This window comes from Tenrec ecaudatus, chromosome 18 (assembly GCF_050624435.1).
Source record: "Tenrec ecaudatus isolate mTenEca1 chromosome 18, mTenEca1.hap1, whole genome shotgun sequence".
Lineage (NCBI taxonomy): Eukaryota > Metazoa > Chordata > Mammalia > Afrosoricida > Tenrecidae > Tenrec > Tenrec ecaudatus.
In genome coordinates, this window is record NC_134547.1 from 14384656 (window position 1) to 14407205 (window position 22550).

At 56.1% G+C, this 22550-nt stretch overlaps 1 protein-coding gene across 1 annotated transcript; it reads right to left on the reverse strand.

The window, feature by feature from the left end:
• Nucleotides 1–8122: 8122 nt before the first annotated feature.
• On the reverse strand, nucleotides 8123–21211 carry BCL3 (BCL3 transcription coactivator). Its single transcript, XM_075537063.1, has 9 exons — nucleotides 20733–21211; nucleotides 19038–19191; nucleotides 11976–12084; nucleotides 11547–11751; nucleotides 11338–11426; nucleotides 10883–10960; nucleotides 9626–9793; nucleotides 8915–9029; nucleotides 8123–8745 (listed from the first exon to the last, which is right to left on the reverse strand). Exons 1-9 carry the CDS (start codon nucleotides 20986–20988, stop codon nucleotides 8558–8560), a joined length of 1362 nt encoding a protein of 453 aa, XP_075393178.1. The 5' UTR covers nucleotides 20989–21211; the 3' UTR covers nucleotides 8123–8557.
• Between the last annotated feature and the right edge of the window lie 1339 nt (nucleotides 21212–22550).

The following is a 22550-nucleotide window of genomic DNA, read 5'->3' on the forward strand; positions in this document are numbered from 1 at the left end:
TAGTATCTAGGCAGTTTGTATTCTTATTTTGCCTCTTGTCCCCAAACTATCCTACATAACAACAACTATATAGCTTCAACAACAGCTATAGTTTTGTATATATGAAAGTTGGGCTTGCAATTCTCATACAGTTACTGTCTTGGATACTAAGAGGGGTGGTTGTACCCGGGTTTAGAGGGGGGTTATGGGTCGACATTGAGTCGATGTCAGTGAGTTTGGTGCACACACACACGTACACACATGTACACACAATCATCCCTTTCAGGCTCCTGCGTTGCATCTGGTTCTCCACCTCGTTGGTCTCCTTCAGGGCGCAATGTCTCCAACTCGATGTGTCCTGACCTTGAGCGTTTGTGAAGGCCAAGGTTTTATGGGCTGGCATTTCATGCCACTTGCTGGAGGTGGCCGGGCAACACAGACAGAAGCGATGTCACGTTACGGCGTGCTGTCAGGAGGCCCGTGGCGCTGGCTGTCCTGTCAGTGGTGACACTTTTGTTGCCTCGGTTAAGGTTGATCCCGGACTGTTAAGCTCATGGAATCCCAGACCCGTGGGCTCCCTGGCTCTGTTCCTTCCCTCTCTGACCCTCAATTCCCTTTGTGGAAAGTGGATCACCCCTCACAGGCAGCCCACAAGTGAGCTGTCTCACTCTCGTGCTCTTAAAAACCATTCTTGAGTATATCACCAAGATCTGAAAGATGGTAATTCTCACCCAGGCCTCTGACAGAGAGACCCTCTGACTGACTGACTGACTGACTGACTGGGTTTACCCAGGGTGGTAAGGCTTTAGTGCAAGCTGGCAACTGGGGCTGGAGCTGCCCACCTCTCTCCCACCCCTGATACACGTTTCTAAAACTTCTGGCTTCAAAGTCCTGGGACCCTAGGATTGGCCCTACTGAGAACAGTGATGGCAGGCATGGCTGGTGTTGAGGGGGTGATGGTTGTTGGAGAGCGGGTGTTTGGTGTTGGGGTGGTGGTGGTTGGTGTTGAAGGTTGGGGGTAGGTGTTGGAGAAGGTAGCAGGTGGTCTTGGTGTAGCGGTTGAGACTGCAGGAGAAGAACTCCTTCTCCCTTCCCCCATCCCCGCCTGCCAATGTGGACTCCTCTCCCCTCCCTGGAGTCAGCCTCTCTCCCAGGAACGGGGCCTGGGAGTGGAGTGGAAGGACAAGGACGCCGTCTGGTCCCAAGGTCTAGAAGCCCGAGAGGGGATTTCCATGTGTTGAAAAGCCAGAGCCTTTGTTTTAGGGAAGTCATGTTACCAAGGTCACTGCAGAGTTCAGTTCTCCAAGCTGGGGGACAGTTTCTCACACACAAAGAGGTGCACCCCCCACAGCCTGACCCAGAGGTGCAAGAGGCTCCTAGCACATGCGCTGGGTGCACCATGGACTGGGCTTGGGTGGAAGGCTTAACACCACTGTCTTGCATGACCCATCTACCTGAAAGGTGAGCATTCATCCCCTTCGATAGCGGAGGAAGCTGATGCGTACGTAGGGCGAGCACTCGTTCACCCAGGGTTGACCCATCACTTGGTGGCCATGACAAAGCCCAAACGGGCTATATTAAATAATTCCCTGACTCCAGGTAGCCAACAGAGTGAGCTCTACTCGCCTGGAGCGACAGAAGAGGAGTCAGGAAAGGAAGAGGACATGGCACATGTGACTAACTGTCTACACACACACTTTTCTCCTTGGTCATGAGACCAGAGGACCTAGATCAGCGGTTCTCAACCTGTGGGTTGCGACTCTTTTGGGGGTTGAATGACCCTGTCACAGGGGTCGCCTAAGACCATCGGAAAACACATCTTTCCCACGGTCTTAGGAACTGAGACACCGCTCCTCTAGCCGTCTCCAGGCGGGTTCACCCACATGCAGATACGCCCACCTATGAGTACCCGGTGGGAAGACTGTTACCCATGCTACACCATGCTGCAAAACAGTGTTTCATTGATTTGTCATTAGAAATAAATATCTCACGATAGATAATGATGTATTGTTTTTGTGATTCATCACGATGCTTGAATGATGTTCCATTTGTAACCATGAAAATACATCCTGCCGATCAGATGACCGATTCATCACAGTAGCAAAATGACAGTGATGAAGTAGCAGTGAAAATGATTGTATGGTTGGGGGTCACCACACATGAGGAACTGTATGAAAGGGTGGCGGCCTGAGGAAGGCTGAGAACCATTGACTGAGATGGTGCCTGGATACCACTACTGGACCTTTTAATCAAAGATTCTTTTTTTTTTTTGGTACTTAGTTCAAGGATTGTTTGTTGGCCTTTAGGAGTGTTTTCCAGTCCAGTCTGTTGGGACACCATGCCCTGGCCCCAAAGTCCATCTCAGCATTCTCTGGGGATCTCGCCACTTCATTCCCTTGCTGTTCTGTTGCACCCCTTTAGTGTTTTGCCTCGGTGTGGTGGGATCAGATCGGGTGCAATTCCCACACTGTGTCTCTGGTGTTGTCCCCTGTAGGGCTATGGGTCAGTGAGGGGCGTCATGTCTCATAGTGGGGCCGGCCAAATGGTCCTCTCTGTGGACTGGCTGCTCTAATTGGGAACATCGTCCTCACAGCCTGGTGGGCCGGGATGTGCTCCACTCTCTCCTCCTTCCCCTTCATCTGCTTCCGTGAGCTCCAATCAGATATGTCCCTCTCCCGGAGCTGCAGCCCCCCAGACCTCTCCACTGGTTCCCTACTCCTTAATCAAAGATTCTACAGAAGACTTCCGCCCAGGAAACTGATTGTGGGAATGCCTCTTCTTAATATTAAGTTGTAAGTATATGTCAGTGTGGTTATGAAACACTGCTCGGTCCTGCATTGGCCTCGCAATTGTTCTTAAGCGTGAGTCCATTGGGGCAGCCACTGTGTCAGTCCATCTCATGTGGGCCTTCTTCAATCTTTGGCTGCCCCGCACTTGACCAAGCCTGGTGTCCTCCTCCAGGACTGGTCTCTCCTGATTACGTGTCCAAAGTACTTGAGGCAAAGGCTTGCCATCCTTGCCTGTAGGAAGAGTCTGACTGTACTTCTTGCAAGACAGACAGGTTTGTTCTTTCGGCAGTCCATGGTCCTTTTCATATGCCTTGTCCACACCATCGTTCAAATGCATTGACCACTCTTGGGCCTTCCTGATCCCATATCCAACTTTCACATGTGTGTGATGTGGCTGCAAACATCCAGGCTTAGGTCAGGTGGATTTTAGTCCTTAGCACCCCTCCTTTTCAACACGTCAAAGAGGTCCCGGGGAGCAGATTTTCCTAATGCAATGCTGTGCCAACTACTTTTTTTTAATGCCAAGAAAACTATTTTAAAAAATCCCACTCAAAAGGGGAAAATGGCAGAGCAGAAAGTCAACTTCTCATGGAATCCAGACGTTCTGGAGCCATGGAGATTGGATTTACAACTGAAACAATGGCCCTAAGAGAATCATTATACCGTGTACCAAAAATTCCCCTTAGGGAATCCAGGGCGGATGATACCTTCAGGACTCGGGGTGTGAGTGGCAATACTGGGAGGGTAGAGGGAGAGTGGGTTGGAAAGAGGGAACCGATTACAAGGATCTGCATGTGACCGCCTCCCTGGGGGATGGACAACAGAAAAGGGGGTGAAGGAAGACGTTGGACAGGGAAAGATATGACAAAATAATAATTTATAAATTATCAAGGGCTCATGAGGGAGGGGGGAGCGGGGAGGGAGGGGAAAAAAAAGAGGAGCTGATGCCAAGGGCGTAAGTGGAGAGCAAATGCTTTGAAAATGAGGAGGGCAATGAATGTACAGATGTGCTTTACACAATTGATGTATGTCTGGATTGTGATAAGAGTTGTATGAGCCCCTAATAAAACATTAAAAAAAAATCTCCCCTGAGATCTTCACACCACCTAGGTGTCAAGCTTACTTAGTAGAGAGTGTTATGCTCTTTTAAGATCTACCACAAGGTCAGCGGTTTGAAGCCACCAGCCACCCTGAGGGAGAAAGATGAGGCTTTCTGTTCCTGTTAAGAGTTCCCATCCTGGTGACCCAAAGGGGCAGTTCTACCCTGTCCTGTTGGGTTGCTGAGAGTCAGAGTCAACTAGATGGCAGCGAGGATGGATATGGGATCCAACTGTCTCGAGTGAGTTGAATGGTACGATAGGACACTCGGGGGGAAGGGAGATAAATGGGGAGACACCATCGAGGAGGGTGTTGATGACCGCACGACTCCAGAATCTAATACCCACAAAATTGTATGTGTAGAAATTTGAGTTGGTGTTTTTTGCTAAAACCACACTCACCGCCTCTCCCTCCGAGAGAGGGTTGGTTTCAAACTGCCAGCCTTGGGGTTAGCAGCCCGATGCGTAACCACTATGCCACCACGGCACCTTCGATCTTTGACAGCAATAGCAAAGGAAATTATTCTCTCTAAAGTCGACACCTCGTCACCACCAACTCTTGCCGACCCAGTGTCAGAGTAAACTGTTCTCCATTGGATTTCCAACGGCTGATTTTTGGGGGTAGGTGGTGGGGAGTGGAGGGGTGGAGGTGAGGAGACCGCCAGATCTTTCTTCTGAGGTGCCCCTGGGTGGGTGGATTTTGAACCTCCAACCTGTTGGTTAGCAGCTGGGTGTGTTATTAGCTGTGCCATCCAGGGAGCTGATAACAAGAGGACCCACGCGATCCCTTAGACACACACGCATACAGAAACCCAATGTCTCTAGGTCTCAAAGGTGGGGGCCTTTGACGTCACGTCAGTCACATTCCCATCCTCAGCCCAGCACACTTGAGCTGGTGGCGTCACACGTGGCCATGTGGTCGCTAGGCTGTGCAGGAGGCATTTCCCCCAGTTCAAGACCACCGGCTGCTCTCACAGGCGAAAGAGTTGCAGTCTCATATGAAATCCAGGCAACGTAAATCTACAGACAGCGTGGTAGTATATATAATTGTTATGTTCATTTGAAAGGATTAAGCATGAAGGGGTGGAGTCTAGCCTGTCAATCAGGTCATAGCCAATGGTGCCTGTGTGTGTGTGGACATGGCCTTCTCTTGAGGCTTCTGGGAACTCCTGTCTTCCTTCTTGGAGGCGGGAGACACTCTCTCTCTCTGCTCACGCCCTGAGAGACGCTCTACTGACACATGGAGCTATGCTGATAGAGCCTGTGCCCTGGAGCTGGAGGAGCCCCGTGGAGATCCCTGCCAGCACCGAGATGCTACCACCGCCACTGGATCCACAAGACTTCCCACCCACTGGCCTGTGATCTTCCTGCATTTGGCGTCATTGCGTGTGTTTCGTGAGTCTGAAGAGTCACTTCATAGATTAGTATAGGACCTATGGGCTAATATCGGACTTATGGACTTGATCTGGACTGGGCTGGGACGTTTTCTTAATATTCAATTGCTCTTGTATATAAAGCTCTTTCCTCTACACCTATGAGAGACTATGAATTTGTTTCTCTCGTCCACCCAGACTGACACAGACAGTAACTGCTTTAAGGGTTTCTTGGGGGTAACGTTGGGGAGGTTGGGGGTGGGGAGCTAATAACAATGAGTGCCAGAAGAAAACGTCCGATGGGGGTGATGATTGTACAGCTCTGCTTAATACGACTGAACTTAGGAATTGTGTGCTATGTCAATAAAACTTTAACAACAGGAAGTGACCAGCTTGGAAACCCACAGGGCCAGTTCTCCCCCATCCTAGAGGGTTGCTCTGAGTCAGCATCGACTCCACGGCGGGGAGTTCTTGGTAAGGAGGGGGCAGGGGACCCTGGGAGCTCCCTGTTGGCATCCTTGCCATCCAAACAGGAGACCCATTTCTGGACAGTGACCCTCAGAGGGTTCAGCCGAGCTTGCAGGCAGACAGGCTGGAGATCACCTTGCAAAAAGCAGCCACCGAAAGCCCCAGGGACCGCAAGGGTCTGACTGTCAACTCAGCGTGGAGAAGATGCAAGGTGGGACAGTGACTCATCACATGACGTGTGGGGGTCCCTGTGAGTGGAAGGTGGCGGGAGGGTCCCAATCAGATACCCATGGTGTGTTTATTGGCAGCTGACGGTGAGATCCAGCCCCACCCCTGCATGGGTTTGTTGTGTCATTGAAGGGAAGGAATTAAGAGACAGACAACAGTCGTGGGGGTGGGGGGTGGGCTCACCTCCATCATGGCTTCCGGACCCAGGTCCAAGCCGAGAGAGAAATTGTATGCTCACATCACCTTATATAGTCTCGGGGCATGCAAGCCCCCTAATTCCAGGTAACCACATATGCAACAAGGCAGACTGTACCCTAACCCTGGAGGTCCCTGAGCTCATTGGAGTAACCTAACCCCAGTGCTGGGGGCAGGTAAGGGGGAGTGACTGTCCCCTGAGCAGGGAGAGCAAGAGCAACGTGTCTGCTCCTAGAGATCAAGCTGCCGGCCAGAGAGCAATCAGCCTTGTGCTTGTAAGAGGTCACTTTAAGGCAGTGCTATGACGGGAAGCTATCGTGGGGATTAATATTCTTAGAATGTGAGTGGGACTCATCTCTAAATCACAAGTGCCAAGGCCTCCCTCCACCCAGAACCCTGGCATGCCAGGCTTCTTCAAATATGAGAATAAAGAATTTGTCCGCATGCCCACTCTTGCTGTTCCTCAGTTTCCCACAGCTGACCAGCACAAAGCAGGCTGGTCTTCCAGTCCTTTGTGGGCGCCTGGAGCATCCTCCATGCTAGCTAGGTCTTTTGGAAGTCTGGTGACACACAGCATAGTCCACCCGTGTCATTTACAGGAGAGGCCCTGACCTCTAGGAGCCCCGGGGGCATCGTGGGTATGCATTGGGCTGCTAAACCCGCAAGGCCAGCAGTTCAAAACCATCAGCTGCTCCGTAGGAGAAACAGGCTTTCTGTTCCCCTGAAGAGTTGTAGTCTTGGAAACCCATAGGGACAGGTCTACCCTGCCATTGGGCTAGTCACGGCAAGGTTGGAGGTTCAGTTCTACCAGTCACTCTGAGGGAGAAAGAGACGAGGCTGTCTTTCCCCACCAAGATGGACCTACAGTCTCAGAACCCCTCTGCAGGGGCATGATGAGTGTGATGGGCCCAATGACCATGGGTTTGGTTTCTCTCTCTCTTTTGTGGTATTCACAGCATTCCCTGGATGGGGCCAGTGGTTAAGTGACCCATGACTAACCACAGGGTCAGAGGTACCCCTGAAGAAAGGCCTGGCACCCCACTTCTGAGAAACCAGCCATTGGACTTCCCATGGAACCCGGCTCTACTCAGACATCGGGCGGGGTTGCCATGAGTTGGAAGCGACTCAGTGGCCACTGGGATAGTTAGGTTTTTGGGTGCCAACAAGACACCTATAAGAAGATAATGGGTGGAGTTTAGCTTGTCCGTCAGGTCGCAGCTTGATGACCTCCTTCAGAGGTGTGACGGAGACAAAATGGCTTTCTGGAGGCTGGACCTTCGTGCCAGCGAGCCAGACCTGCCAGAGCCCGGTGATGCTCCACCACCATTGGATCCGCAAGACCTTGCACCCACCGGCCTATGGTCTTCCTGCATTCTGCACCATTGCATGTGGCTGCGTGAGACTGAAGAGGGACATGCATTGAACTGGGCTGAGTTGTCTTCCTGCTATGTAACTACTTCTGGATACAATGTTCTTTTTGCTACAGAGATGGGTGTCTCTGTATCTGTTTCTCTAGGTCTACTCAGCCTACTGTCTTAGCTTTCAGTGAGTTCTGTGCATCGTTCTCTTGGATTTTCCCAACTGGGGTGGTCATGTTAGGGGCTGTCGTGTTGGGTCTGACAGGTCACGCAAAGCACAAAGACACACATGTGTGATGAACTGTGCCATTGGATCCACACGACCTTGCACCCACCGGCCTGTGGTCTTCCTGCAGTCTGCATCATTGTGAATGGCTGCATGAGACTGAAAAGGGACTTATGAACTAGTTAGACTTAGGGACTTGAGTTGGACCGGGCTGGGATGTTTTCCTGATACATGAAGTTTGTTGATATAAAGCTCTTTCTTACATGTACGAGTCACTGAATTTGTTTCTCTTGTCAATCCGGCCTAACACAACTACCTTTACAGCTACTCATGGAGAGCCAGATGAGGGTACAGATGTCCCTACATCCAAGCATGCCCTCCCCCACACCAAAGACCTCCTAGCAGGCAACATGGTACAAAAATAGTTTATTACAAAAGAAATCCAACCAAAACACCTAATAATTTACATCGCTAATCAGTGCCCGCCTCTCCTCTCCTCTCCTTGTCCACCTGGGTAGAGGGAAGTGGCTGTCCCTGGTCCTACCAGCTCTGGGTGAGGACAAGGAAGTAGTGGGGACATTCGAGTGGAATTCCAGACAGGGGCCTGGTGCCTGAGAAGAAGGGGGGCCGGAATCCTGGGCGAGGGACTGTGGGGGCCATGAGAAGGGGGCATCTTTCAAAATGGGGCTTATGGGTAGGTGCATGTGCCTCTGTGCAAATCCTGGTCCCAAAGATTTGGGGTTTGGGGGGGGGGCAGAGTGAGATCTTCACAGTTTCCAGGAGGGCTGACCCCACAGGGCTGGGACCCCTCCTCATGAGTCCGAGATCTGCCCCCCCATCCCTCTCAGCTGCCCCCTGGAGCAGGGGAAGGGAGCACGGGCCGGCCTGGAGCTCGGAGGACCCCAGAAAAGGGCAGGAAGGCGGGTGGGGATGAGGAAGGAAGGAAGAAGTTGGGGGGAACCATGGGGAATCCGGAGGGATCCTTGGGGGGAGACTGGGAAGGTGAGGAGGATGGTGATGTAGACAGAAGACCTGTGGAGAGAGAAGCCGTTTCAGGGTGGAAGTGGTGGCCCACACAAAAGCGGGCAGTGTGGACCTGCAGGGTCTGAGAGAGGAGGGGGCTGGGGGCCTGAACTGCTTGCTGGGTCTGAGGGAGGAGGAGGGGGAGGACTAGAGGCCCTGGGATTGCTGCAGGTCTCACCATTGGAGCTGAGGCGGCTGCCGCTCTCTGGGGAGGTGGTGCTCCGCTCGGAGAATGACTCAGACGGCAGCGAGGGAGCCAGCCGCGTGGCCTTCCCCCTGAGGATGTCGATGACCTGTGGGAAGAGGTGGCTCATGGGGAGGATCTTCACACACACCCTAGCTTCCCACGCGTGGTGTCTGTCAGGGACCAACAACTCCCCAGTCACGTCCTCCTCTTGTGCCTCACCCTGCTTTCTAAAACCCAGGACTCATATGTCTGCTTCGCCATGAGAGTGGGGGGTGGATGGTAGCTGGTGGCTGCAGTGTCCACCCCGTGTGCTGAGTAGCCACTGCTCCTTTGGGAAGCCAAGCGTTGGGGCCAGTCTTCCGGTGGGTCCGAACAGCCAGCTTTAGGGCAGGTGGTGCTGGCGAGTAAGCTAAGCGCTGGGCTGCTAAGGGGCAGGCCAGCCAAGAGGAGGTTGGTGGTTCTCATGGAGATTGATAGCCTGGGAATCTTAAGGCGGGGCTCCACAGCGGGGCTCCACAGCGTCCCCCCAGGTTCCCTGGGGCAGAACTGATGGATGAATGGTAGTGCTTAACCGTGTGCGCCACGCTGCCGCTCCTGCCCACTCGTTACCTCCCACGTTCTGGCCAAACCCATTTCCACGCACACCCGGGCACACACGCGCGTACTCACCGCCCTCCCGCGGACACACACACACACACTCACCCGGCGGCTGCGCGCCACCATGAGCGGCGTGTCGTTGTGGCAGTTCTTGAGGCCGCTGTCGGCGCCGCTGCGGACCAGCGTGCGCACGAGCGGGAGGAGCCCGCGGCCGGACGCCGAGTGCAGCGCCGAGCTGCCCGAGTACATCTGCGCGTTCACGTTGGCGCCGTGCTGCTGGGCGCAAGGGACGGGTCAGAACCTGCAGCGCCGGGTGGGCGGGGCCTGCCTAAAGGGGCGGGGTCTGTCTAGGGGGCGGGGCCTCCAGAGGGGCATGTCGGAGGCATGCTCATAAAGGTGGATCGGGTTCTCCGCCCCACACCGCCATCAGGGGGATGAACAGAAAGGCGGGGGAAGGGAGACAGCAGTAGGAAAACAATAATTGATACTTTATCAAGGGGTCACGAGGATGGGAGGGGGGAAGGGAGGGGAAAAGAGTGATACCAAGGGCTCAAATGGAAAGCAAATGCTTAGAAAATAACGATGGCAACATATGCACAAATAGGCTTGATACAATTGATGTATGGAATGTTATAAGAGCTGTGAGAGCCCCCAATAAAATGATTTTTTTTTAAAAAAATAGGGGATGGACAATGTTACAAATGAATAGGGCGGGTAAGAGGGGCGGGGTCGAGTCAGAAAGGGGCGTGAGCAGATAGATGGGGGTGGGTGCGCTCACAGAGCGAGCCAGACCCGGGTGGTGGATGGGGCTGGGCGGACCTTGAGGGGTGTTGCCCGAACGAGAGATGGGCAGGGCGCGTGGCTGGTTTTGTAGAAGAGCTCGACCTGAGCCACAAGGCCAGATGGGAGTGGACGAGGTGGACAAGAGGGGGGTGGCTGAGCGAGCCGAGGGCTGTCGATGTGGTCATAGGAGGGCTTGGACTGACCGATGGGCGGGCCTCGCCCAGATGGGTGGGGAAGGGTCACAGGAGCGTGATCGCTAGAACGAAGGGTGCGCCGGGGCGGGCAGCTCGTGGTCAGGCAGACCTGCCCATCAGAGAAGGGAATGGTCCAGACCGAGGATGGAGCTGGGGCGGGAGGTTCGGGGCAGGGAGACGGCCATTGCTGGGAGGAGCCTGGGCGTTGTAAGGGCGGAGGAGGAATGGGAAAGAATCCGACAGGAGGTCGCAGCCAGAGGAGTGACTTTTGTGGGGGTGAGGAGGGTGGATGAAGGGGCAATGCCTCCAGGAAGGCTGGAGTCAGAACTAGCTACAGCTGGAAGGGGGGGCCATGTGGGCGGGGCCACGCGGGGGCGGTACCCACCTGCAGCAGCAGCTGCACCAAGCTAAGGCTGTTGTTTTCCACGGCATGGATGAGCGGGGAGCGGCCGCTCTTAATGTCCTGCGGGAGAAAGACAGGGTCTTTGAGCCTCTCCAAGTGGTTACACGTCGGTCTGCTCTCTGCCAGGCCAGCAATTCGAAACCACCAGCCTCTCGGCTTAAGATGAGACTTTCTACTCCCACAAAGAGTTAACAGTCTCGGAAACCCACAGGGCCAGTTCTACCCTGTCCTCTTGGGTCGTGATGAGTAGGAATCCACTGATGGCAGTGACCTGGTTTGTCGCTTTTGGACGTTCTACCAAGTAACTGGTGAACGGCATCCTGCCCGCCTGGGCTGGCCAGAGTCCACTCCCACAAGCCCCTCCCACAACACGCCCCATTCGGCCACAAGCCACACCCTCGCTCCTCTTGGCTCCGCCCCAGCCCGGGGATGCTCACCATGGCGTCGATGTCAGCGCCCCGCTCCAGCAGCAGCAGCACGGCCTCCTGGCACTCGGTGTTCACAGCCACATGCAGGGCGGTGAGCCCTGGGGGCGAGGGAGGCTCCGTTAGACTCGGGCCCGCGACCTTGTGGCTGCAGATGGACTCCTGGTCCGGCTACACCTCGCCCCGCCACCCCCCACCGCCCCTCCCCGTATTGTATTCACCTTCGTAATTGCGGGCCTCCAAGTCCACGGTGCCCGGGGCTGCGCTGTCCAGCAGGGCGCGCAGGCAGGTGGGGCTGCGGTGTTCACACGCCAGGTGGACCGCCGTCTGCCCGTGGCGATCCAGCGCCATGGGGCTGGCACCGGCCATTACTAGCAGCCGAACCACGGACGGCAGCGTGGTGATCACTGCCAGGTGCAGTGGAGTCTAGGGGAGAGAACGGCGGTGAGGGGAGACCCATGACCCACCCCGAGCTGAACTCCAGCCCAGTCTCGGGCCACCTCCTTTTATTCCTCCACTAGGGATTCTGGCCTCTGACCTGTCTTCTCTCAGACCCAGGAGTCTGGGCCACTTCCTGGTTTGCACAGAAGAGTCAGGGGGGGTCCCAGCCACCTACCTCCTCCCTCAGCCCCAGGAGCCCCAGCCCTCACCTGCCGCAGGTTGTTGTACGTGTCCAGCTCCCGGGCCCCGTGCTGGAAGAGGTTGACCAGTCGGTTGATGACCGGCAGGTTACCCTGCACCACGGCGATGTGGAGGGGCCTAGAGAGAGAAGACCCACAGGCCTGAAGAACTGCTTACTTTTTTGCCCCAATCTTTAACTGTGTGAACCCCAATAGGTGTTGACTCCTTTGGAAACCCACATCCCACGTCCTTCACCCCGGTTGAGCAGCCTGTCTCTCTCCTGGACTAATCCAGTCCCCCCTCCCTGGGTCCCCTGCGCCCATCCCTGTGTTAGGCTATCCCTACACAGAAGTCAAAGGGACCCTTTAAAAAAACCAAAACCAAGCTCAATGTCAAAGAGTCAATGCAGACTCACTGCAACAACCCTATAGGGCAGTAGGACAGAGCAGAGCTGCCCCTGGTGTTTCTGATGCTGTCGCCCCCCCCAATCTTAACTAAGCCAGCTGAAACAATGGTTTATTGTGCACATGCCACTGAGCCACAACAGAGAACAGAACTGGTCCAGATTGTCTTAAGTCCAAAGCAAAGGGTCAGAACTGGGCTGGTTTAGGTAAGGAGCAAGGTGGGCCTCTCAGGTGCTCACGGGAGATGGAGGGCAATGGAAGTCCCACATCCATAGAAGTTCTAGAGCAAGGGTTCTCAACCTGTGGGTCATGACCCCTTTGGGCGTTGAAGGACTCTTTCACAGGAGACGCCTAAGGCCATCAGAAAACACATCTTTCCCATGGTCTTAGGAACCGAGACACCGCTCCTCTATTCCGTCTCCAGGCGGGTCCGACCACAGGCCCACATGCCCACCTACGAGTACCAACTACACCATGCTTCACGACAAAATTTCATTGATTTGTCATTAGAAATAGATGGTTCACAATATATAATCCCGTATCATTTTTGTGATGAATCACTCCGCTTGAATGATGTTCAATTGGTAGCAATTAAAATACATCCTGCCAATCAGCTATTTACATGACGATTCATCACAGTAGCAAAAGGACAGTGATGAAGTAGCAACAAAAATAATTTTCTGGTTGGGGGGGTCACCACCCCATGAGGAACTGTATGAAAGGGTGGCAGGGTTAGGAAGGTTGAGAGCTAGTGTTCTACAGGGTAGCACGCAGTCAACAACCTGTACCACAAGTGTCTTGGCCTGGGACCCTCCATATTCCTTCAGCCGTGGCTTCTGAGGTGTGCACACGAGTTTACTTGGACATCTGCCTCATCCTGCGCATTGGGTCTGTGCATGCTCTTCCTCCTCCACTTGGCTCTCACGGTTGGGAGGTTTCTCCCAAGATGGCGCTAAAAGCCGAGAGCGAGTTAAGAGTCTCGCCTACGAGCGATCTTGTGGAGACTGAAGCTCTTGACAGGAGGAGAAAACCTCATCTTTCTCCCAGGGAATGGCTGGTGGTTTTGAACGGCTGACCTTGTGGTTAGCAGCAGCCCAACTCGGGACCCACACTGCTCACAAACTGGGCGCTCCTGTGTAGTTCACAAGGCCCTCTGTAATCTCGGCTCCCCCATCCTCCTTAAATACACCACACCTGTTTGTCCTCTCTGCTCTCACAGGGCTTGCTTTCCAGGGAACCCAGACTGGGGCAAACGCGTCACACTCCACGGCTAGCCTAAAGATAGCTGGTTCAAACCCTGCCTAATGCCGAGGAAGCAAAGGCGTGGTGATGTACTTCTTTTTAAAAACCACAGTCATGAAACCTGGACGGAGCAGCTCTAGTGCTATTTGGGGTCACCGGGAATCAGAATCGACATGGGCCACTGGATTTGTATTCAGCTTTGTTCCCCTAGCTCAAGACAGACTGACAAACCCCACTTCACGGAAGGTGTGTTGACTTAAAGCAACCCTATCGGATGGTAGACCTGCTCCTCCTTAGCGCTTCCGAGACTACCACTTTTTTTGGTGGGGGGGGTCAGTCTCATGGTTCTTCTCCCTCCGGTCCCTGCCCCCCACCCCCGACCCTGCTGGGTTTCCCTTCACCCCGTTACCTGGCAGGGTAGTGTTTGTTTGCTTCCTGTCTCAAATTCCCCACTACAATGCCAGGGCCTCCAGGGCAGGGGGCTGCCTCCGAGTCCCTGCCCACTCTCTAGGACACTAGGGGGAAAAACACTCCATAGCCATCGAGCCAGTTCCAACCCACATCAAGCCTATAGGACACAGTGGAATGGCCCCTGAGAGGTTCTGAAGCAGTACATCCTCACGGAAGCAGACATCCTCATTTGTTTCTCCCACAGAGCGGTGGGTGGGTTTGAACTGCTGACTGCAGCTAGCAGCCCCCAAAGAGTAACCCAATAGGCTTCCAGGAGTCCTTGGACACAGGCTGGAGAAGTGACTCCATCTCAAGAGTCACCATGGTCATTGGAGCTGTGGTCTCAACTGTGAAAGGGGACTGCGGTGAGTGAGGGGCTAGCAAGGCCTCTCAGTCAGTCTTGGCGGGAGGTCAGCCTCCCTCCAAGGCCATGTACATACATGACACCCAAGAATGGGGATGGAGGATTTTGCCTCAAGGGGAGGTGTCTGGACCTACTAAGTAAGGTCATAGTTAACAGAGGCTGGGCTATGCCCAGTGGAAATCACCCTGAACTGAAGAGAGCTGCTGGCCCAAGGTCACTCCCCATCAAGGGGGTGGGCAGCCACTATCCATCCAATGGCTGGCTGGTCAATGGCATAGAAGGCCCAGTGCCTGGGTCTCACCCTGGTGTCCCACCCCTCACCCCTACCTCGGCGCTCTTCATGGGATGTCTGAGGCCTCATCAGAGCTTCACCCACATCCCCAACCTCACCCCCTGCACAGGCCTCCCTCCCTCACCAACCCCAGGCTTGTATATCCTGAAGGTACTCCCCAGCAGACTTCCTGCTTTTTTCTCAGGCACCCCAATCTCTAGCAGTCACCCAAAGGAGGAGGTAACCTGAGACATGCGTGTGCATGTGTGTGTGTCTACACAACTGTGGGCAGAGCTGAGGGCACCAAATGAACTGCACTACATGACCGGGCACCTTTTCACACAAGTTCAAGTTCAATAGTTACTAAATCAACTACTCTCTCAGTCTTAAGGGCATCCAGAATCGACATCTTAAGCCTGTTCCCCAGGTGGCTCAGAAGAAGGCTTCTGACATCCTGCAGCCCAGAGACCGGGCAAGGGTGGACACAGGCAGGACTGGGCTACAAATACCACACTTTCCAAGTTGTCTCTGTCTCCCTCTTCCCCTCCCTGTCTCATTGCTGGAGTTCACTCTGACTCACCGCGACCCTACAGGACAACATAGAACTGCCTCTCTAAGTTTCTGAGACTGTAACTCTTTCTGGGAGTAGAAAGCCCAATCTTTCTCCCCTGGAGCAGCAAGCTGGTGATTTCAAACTATAGACCTTGCAGACGGCAGCTCAACTCATAACCACAGGGCCACCGGGGCTCAGTTAAAGTCCGGAGAGTCCCCTGGAAACCTCAGTGTTGACCTCGGTCAAGTGTCATCTCTAAAACTACTGCCATCAAGTGGATTCCGACTCACAGTGACCAGGACAGGGCAGAAGAAAACAGCTTGTGTGGGTTTCCGAGATTGTAGCTCTCCAGGTATGAAGCAGAAAGCCTCTCCTTTCTCCCAGAGAGTGGCTGATGGTTTCCAACTGCTGACCTTGCAGCTCGGGGCGCATTACGTGGGCTCCTCGTGTAGGCCCCCAAACCAAACTCAGGGCCACCTAGTCGATGCCGATTCGTCGTGACCCCGTTGGACAACGTAGAGCTGCCCCTGCGAGTTTCCAGGAGTGAAACTCTTTATGGGAGTAGAAAGCCCCGTCTTTCTCCCCCAAGAGGCTGGTGGTTGCAAACTGCTGACCTTGCAGCTAACTGCCCAATGCATAACCGCCACGCCAGGCAAATGGCTTCTTTGCACTTGACTGGTGACCTACAGGTTGACACACCAGGTGGGGCTGCGGGAGAAAGGCCTGGCGATCCGCTTGGGCCAAGGAACCTCTACGAGGGCGGTCCCATGAGTCAGAACCGACCCTACAGCAACGCCTTTCCTAGTTTGGTTTAAACCTGGCCACAGCCCCGCGTCTGCCTCAGAGGGAGACAAGGTGGCAGGTGAAACCTGGCTCCTTCAGGGGTGCGCGCCTATTTAAAAAAGGCAATGTCGGGAGAGGGCCCAGCCCTGGGCGGGGCGGGGTGGGGTTCCTAAGAAGGGCCCCCTCCCTTCCCTGCATCTCCCAGGGCGCCCAGCCCCGGGTCCTCGGCGGGGAGGGCAGGGTTAAGCGAGGGCAGAGGGAGAGAATGATTTCAGAGAAACCGTCCAGGCCCAAGTTCCCATAAACGCGCGGGCCGCAGGGGGTGGGGCGGGGCTGGAGGAAGTGGGGACGGGAGGGGCGGACCAGCCCTCGGACTTCCAGTAACAGGTCTGAGGGGCGGGGCTCCGCTTCCTGCTCCCGGGGGAGGGAAGCCTGCCCTGCCAAAGATCTCCCCCACACCCCAACTTCCATCCCCCAATGGGGCTAGGGAGGGCGAAGAGCGCAGGCCACGGATAGATGAGCGCCCCCAGAGGGCAGAACCCTCTAACCTTGAGCCCCTCTAGAACCCCACTTCTCAGGAGCCCCTTGCACCCACATCCTAGGAGTTCCGATAGAGCACCCCAATTGTGCTGTGGGGATTTAGACATCCCCAAACTGCCCTTCACCCCTTCGGTGTTAGTAACACAATTCGCCAATCTTTGCCCATTTTTGCAGGGGTGCCCCCCGCCCCCCAGACTTCCGGACGGGGCTACCTCCTGGGACTGAGACCTCCTGCTTCCAAGGGCCCATGCGTGGGTTAATGCTTCGCTGTCTCCAATCCCCGAAGTCTTTTTTTTTTTCTTTTAAATTGATCATCTTATTGGGGTGTGTGTGTGTGCTCTTACTAATCTTATAACCATCCATCCTTCAATGGTATTAAGCAAACTGGTACATATGTTGGCATCAACATTTCCAAAACAACTTTCTACTTGAGCCCCAAGTCTTTCTTTTTGGACCAGGAACCCCAGAGGAGACAAGGGGATGCAGCAAATTAAATGCCTGGTCCTGCTGCCAGGCCTCCTCCAGCGCCACATTGTCTTCTGAAGCCCCTTGGGGATGGAGGCATGTAGAGCCTCAACTTCATAGCGATCCCGCGCCCCCCTGTCCCCACCACCCACCCCCGCGCTCCCAGTCCCAGATTGGAAGAAAAGAGGGGCTCAGATAGATGACCTTGGACCCTTGAAGACCAGCTTGGGAACCCTAGGCTTCTCTAGGGGCCCAGACAAAGTCCCAGCCCTTTCCTCCCCCGCCATCCCCCCAAGCGTGAAGTGGGGCCTCCCCACGCCTGAAGCGCACGCAGCCTGGGGCTGGGCCGGCTGCCCATTCCGGTAAAGCCCAGGCCCTAGCGGAAGGGGTTAAGGTTAGAGGGAGAGCCAGGAGGGGGGGGGAGGCAGGAGTGAGTGACGGGGCCACTGACGTGGGGGAGGCAGAGCAGCTGGGCTGCGGTCAGGCTCTGCGGGAAGGGATTTCCCCCAACTGGCAGCTGAGGCAGAAGTGTTTGCATTGGGGGAGGACGGGTGGGGCGGGCGCGGGGCTGCTTTCCCAGGCCACAAAGAAGTCACTTCTGGGGGGCCAGATACAGAGGAAGCCCATTTCATGGACCACTCCACCGAGAGACTGAGGCCAGGTGGCCACCAGGGTTGGTGGGGTTCTTGGTCACCCCAGCACTTTCTCCAGTCTTGAGTTCTGTTCAGATAACACCCCCCATCACCACCACCACCCCCACCTCTGAGTATTGAGCGCTCACTATGTCCAGGGCTTTATTCCGCCCCCTCTGCCTGGCTGGCCTTGTACAGAATCCTAATTATCACAGGGCCTATTCAAAGGCCTGGATTCCAGACAGGGAAACTGAGGCTTAGAGAGGTGATGTGACCCAGCGGGCCAGTGGTGAGAGTCCGGTTGACCCTCATCTGTCCTTACCTGTGGCTCCCAAGGGCCCAAAGCCAATCCCCAGAGAAGCACTCTCTAGAGACCACCTCACTTCTTCCTCACCGCACCCCTCACACAGTTTATGGCTCTCAGGTTTGGTTCGGATTCCTTCTCCCCCTTTTGCAGAGGGGGAAACCGAGGCACAGCGGGGGCGAGAAGGCGGTGGCCAGCAAAGATTCAAAGCTGGGTCAACAGAAGAAAGACCCATTGTGCTGGCCTAGAGCGAAAACCCTCGGAATGTTTAATTCCTATTTCTCACACAGCGGCCTCATGCGAAGGGTGAGAACGTCCATTGAAGGTGCAGATTCAGAAACCAGAAGGGTTGAGGGTGTCTGCTAATTAATGGCGTGGCTTGTGGCCAGCAGACGCAAAAACAGTGAAACTCACTAGAATAGAAAATAGCAAACCAGATCCTATTGGAGTTAGGGCGGGTATTGTTTTATGTCATTTTTTAAAGTTGGGGTACGTGTGGGTCTATAGGTTTGTAGGAATAATAATAAATGCATACTAAGTACCTAAGGAGTCCACCCCACCCCACCCCAGGGGGGCGGGCAAACAGTAAAGGGTTGCACGATGAACCAAAAGGCTGGTGGTTCAAATCCACCCAGAGGCGACGCGGAAGACAGGCCTGGCAATCTCCTTCCAACAGCTTTCAGCCTTAGAGACCCTCTGGAGCAGATCGGCTCTGCACACTGGGGGCTTTCACCAGGAGTCGAAATACACCCAACAGCAACTAAACACACATCGGAGCCCTTCTGTGGGGACCCGTGCTAGGGGCTTTACATGCATGCTCCATACAGGAAATCAGTCCATGCAGTGTCTTCCCCACTTGTGGGTTCTGACTCAGTAATAATAATAATAAATTGCAAGACTCTAGTTTTCTTTTGTCCTAGGGCAGAGCTGCTCTTGTATACCCATTTTTTTTCCAAAGAGGAAACTGAGGCTCAGAGAGGGGACACGGTCTTGCTCCTGGTCATCCAGCCAGCAGAAGCCCAAGCTGTAGTGTGGCAGGTTGGGGGGCTGCACTCCCTCCATGGGTGGGGGACTGTCACTTACGTGTCGCCATCCTCATCCGCGCGGGTGGCCATGGCGATGTCTGTCGACAGGGGGTGCTCCATTGAGCATATGATGGGGTACAGGGGGGTAGGCAGGCTTAGCAGAGGAAACGGAGAGCCCATAGATGGGGTGGGGTACAAGGGCAGAAAAGGTCCTGGAAGGGGCGGGGCGGAAAAAGGATACAGGTGAGACAAATGCAGACACCCTTAACCCTCCTTCATCTCCTGGCCTTGGTCTTGGTCTTGGTCTTGGCAGCCTGCCCTCAGTCCCTAGATTCTTTGTATCTCCTTCTAGTCTTCAAAGGCCAGGACTAGGCCAACACAGACCCCATCTCCCCATCCCTCCTGAGTCCCCACAACACATTCAGTCCCTTAAATGCACCTTGTTTCCCCGCTAGACAAAGAATCCCTTAAGGGGGTCGAATGAGCCCCATCATCACCCTCCAGAGGGGAACCCACAGGCTGGTTGCTAAGCGAATTTGTGGCCAAGGGAGATAAGTGGCAGGTGGGAAGCTGAGCTGTGCTAAGGCTGTACGGTAAAGGGGTCCCGGGTTTGGGGAGAGGGGAGGGTCAGAGGGTAAGAAAAGTGGGTGTGGGGAAGCCTGCCCATACCCAAATGGTTGGAAAAGACCACAAAACAAAACAAAAACCCATTGCTTGGGAGTCGATTCCAACTCATCCAAGGCAGGAGTCAAGTCCACAGGGACCCATTGCACAGATGGGAAGAGCTGACGCCCAAGTTCTCGTGCAGGGCATGGGAGAAGGGTGGGAGGCTTCCTGCTCCACAGCTTGCGGCCCTCCATCTGCTGCACTCTGTTGCAGTGGGAGGTGCAGAAGCTGGAGGAAGATTTGGGGGGTGGTGAGAAAATCTGGGGCCCCTGAAACTTTGGAGGTCACTTGGGGGTGGGTCCTTGAGATTAGGGTGGGGAGGGTGTTGTGTGACCTCCCGTATTTTTATTTGCCCGTAGAGAACCTTCCTTTACGAATCACCCCCTACCCAAATTTCCAGGTCCCTGCATATCCAACCTTAGGCCTTTGGACTGAATCCCTCCTTAATTGGGGTCCTAGATCCTGGAGTCCCAGGATGCCCTTGTCGTGCCGGCCATCTCTAGGTCCTGCCCTTGCGACCCCAGATGGGACCCTGATTACCTGTCACCTCACATCATTGGATGCACCCCCCCAATCCCCAGCTCCTGAGGATCCTTGTCTGTTTCTTTGGATCCCAGATAGTGGGGTGGTCAGTACCCCAAACTCTGCTCCCATAACTCCTCATGCACTGAGATCTGAGTTCCTGCGATGTTGACACTCCGAATCCTCCAACATGTGTCTCCTTACAACCCCAGTCTCTGCTTCCCATTCTTTCTGAGCCCACTATCTGGAGCCAAGAACCCCAGTTTCTGGAGTGCAGGCCCTGACTCCTAGATTAGGTGGGTCCTTGAGATCCTGTAGTTATGAAACCCCCTATATCTGTGTCGCTTACATCCCAGACTGCCCCCCAAGGGCGCCATCCGACCCCTATACAGGAGCATGGCCCCTTAGCTCTCCATCCCCATCTCTGTTCCAGGCTCCGTGTCCCTGGGACCTTGGGTTTGTGCGCCTGGCCTCCAACTCCCGGAGCCCGGAGCGCTGTCGGATTTCAGGGACCCTGCACGCCTGTGCAGCCCCAGTCCGGCCCAGAACCGCGGGGTCCACTCACCCTGGTAGTACATCGCTTCTGGCCGGGGCAGGCCGTGGAGGGGCCCGGGCACGACGGGCGCCTCGGGACCGCCGCAGAGTGACTCCGGGGGCGCTCCGGGTCCCGCAGCTGCTGGCGGGGCGGCGGGCTCCGGAGAGGGCACGCGCAGAGGGCGCTTGCGAAGCGGCAGCGCGGCGCCCAGGGGTCCAGCGGCCTTGGGCCGGGTGCGCAGGTCCACGGGCCCCTCGTCCATGGCCCCCGCGGGGCATCGGGGCATGGGGCCGCCGGCGTCGGCGGCCGGAGCGCGGCGCGGCGCGGCGCAGCGCAGCTCGGCGGCCCGGGAGGGTGGTTTCGCCGGGTGCCGGGACTTCCCCTGCTGCCGGCAGAACTGAAGGGACTTTTGTCCGCCGGGGCGGTGCCGGCCGCCTGCCTCCCCGCCCCCGGCCCCCCTCCCCCCGGGGCCACCCGTCCGCCCCAGGGGTTTCCTGCACCCTCCGCCGCCGCCGCAGCGCAGCCGAGCCCGCCGCCCGGCGGAGCAGCCGCCCCGCGCCCCACCCTCGCCGCACCCCTCCCGACCTCCCCAAGAGCCCCCCCGCGGGGGGCGGAGTCGGGGTCAGGGTCGGGGCGTGGGGGGCGTGGCGGGGGTGAAAGGGCCCCAACCCGGCGACTCCAGGTCTCTGGGCGTCTGGCACCCGGCTGGTCTCTTTGGCTAGATGTCTTTCTCCAAGTCTCGGTTTCTGCCTTCGGTGCCTGACGACGGTCTCTCGGGGTCTCTCGCTGTCTCTCGGGTCTCTCTGTGGGTGTCGCTCACCCTCTCTCGGTCTTCCTGGGAAGCGATCCCAGGAAGCCACGGGGTGGCGAGCACGCGGGTTCGAATCCTGATTCCCACTTCCTCCGCGGGTGACCTTGACCCGGCACGTCCCCCCTGCCCGCCGCTTCCTCCTCTGTGGGCATGCAGAGGCGCCCAGGAACGCTCCCTCGGCCGCCCCTGCCCCTCCACGAGCCTCACCAGCTGTGCAGGGTGGGGGCTGGGGGGGGCACCGGGGGACGCTAACCGTGCACTTCTCTGCTGGGCCCTGCACCCAGTGCGCCCCGCGGGGCAGAGGGTGGGTGCCCGGGGAATCCTGGGTGCCTACAGAGAGCCCTGGAGACCGTGAGAGACTCCGGGCGAGGAGGCCAGAGGGGGCGGTCTGCTTCCCCCGCTGCTCCCCCACTTTCCCCTCCCACAGGGGAGGGGCTGGTGCGCCGGGAACTGGCCCAGCGAGTTCGGGGCATGACTCAGACTGGCTGGAGCTGGCGAGGAGGGAGGGATGGAGGCGATCCCTTTCCTGCCCCTCGAAGGTCCCCTCCCTTCTCCCCGCCCAGAGGAGGGGCTCGGCGATGCCGGGGCTTTCCCGGATTTCCCTAGGGGCGGGGCCCCGCTGGGGTTGAGTCCAGGTCACTGAGGCCAGGCAGGTGGAGGGGGACAGGTCTGCAGCCCCGGGTGAGAGGTGGGGGGGGGCAAGGGTGTGGCAACTGCACCCCGGATCTGCCCAGAGGAATGCGGGTTCTCCTTATTCTCTGGCCTTTGCCCTTCAATCCCTGGGCTCCCTGGAACCCCCTTCTCTCTGCCTTAGACCCGCCCTGTGCCTCTCAGTCTCCAGCGACCCCAAACCCCTCTTACTGACATCTCTGCGATCACCCCGGAAGCATCTCTCTAGGACCTGGTAGTGGGAAGAATAGGACTTTGACCTGGATGGGCCTCACCCTAGTGGATCTTTAATCCGGTTGTGAGACCCAGCTGTGTGCAGCGAGAGGGCCTTGCTCTTTGCAGGGTCTCTGTAACTGAAATGTTCTGAC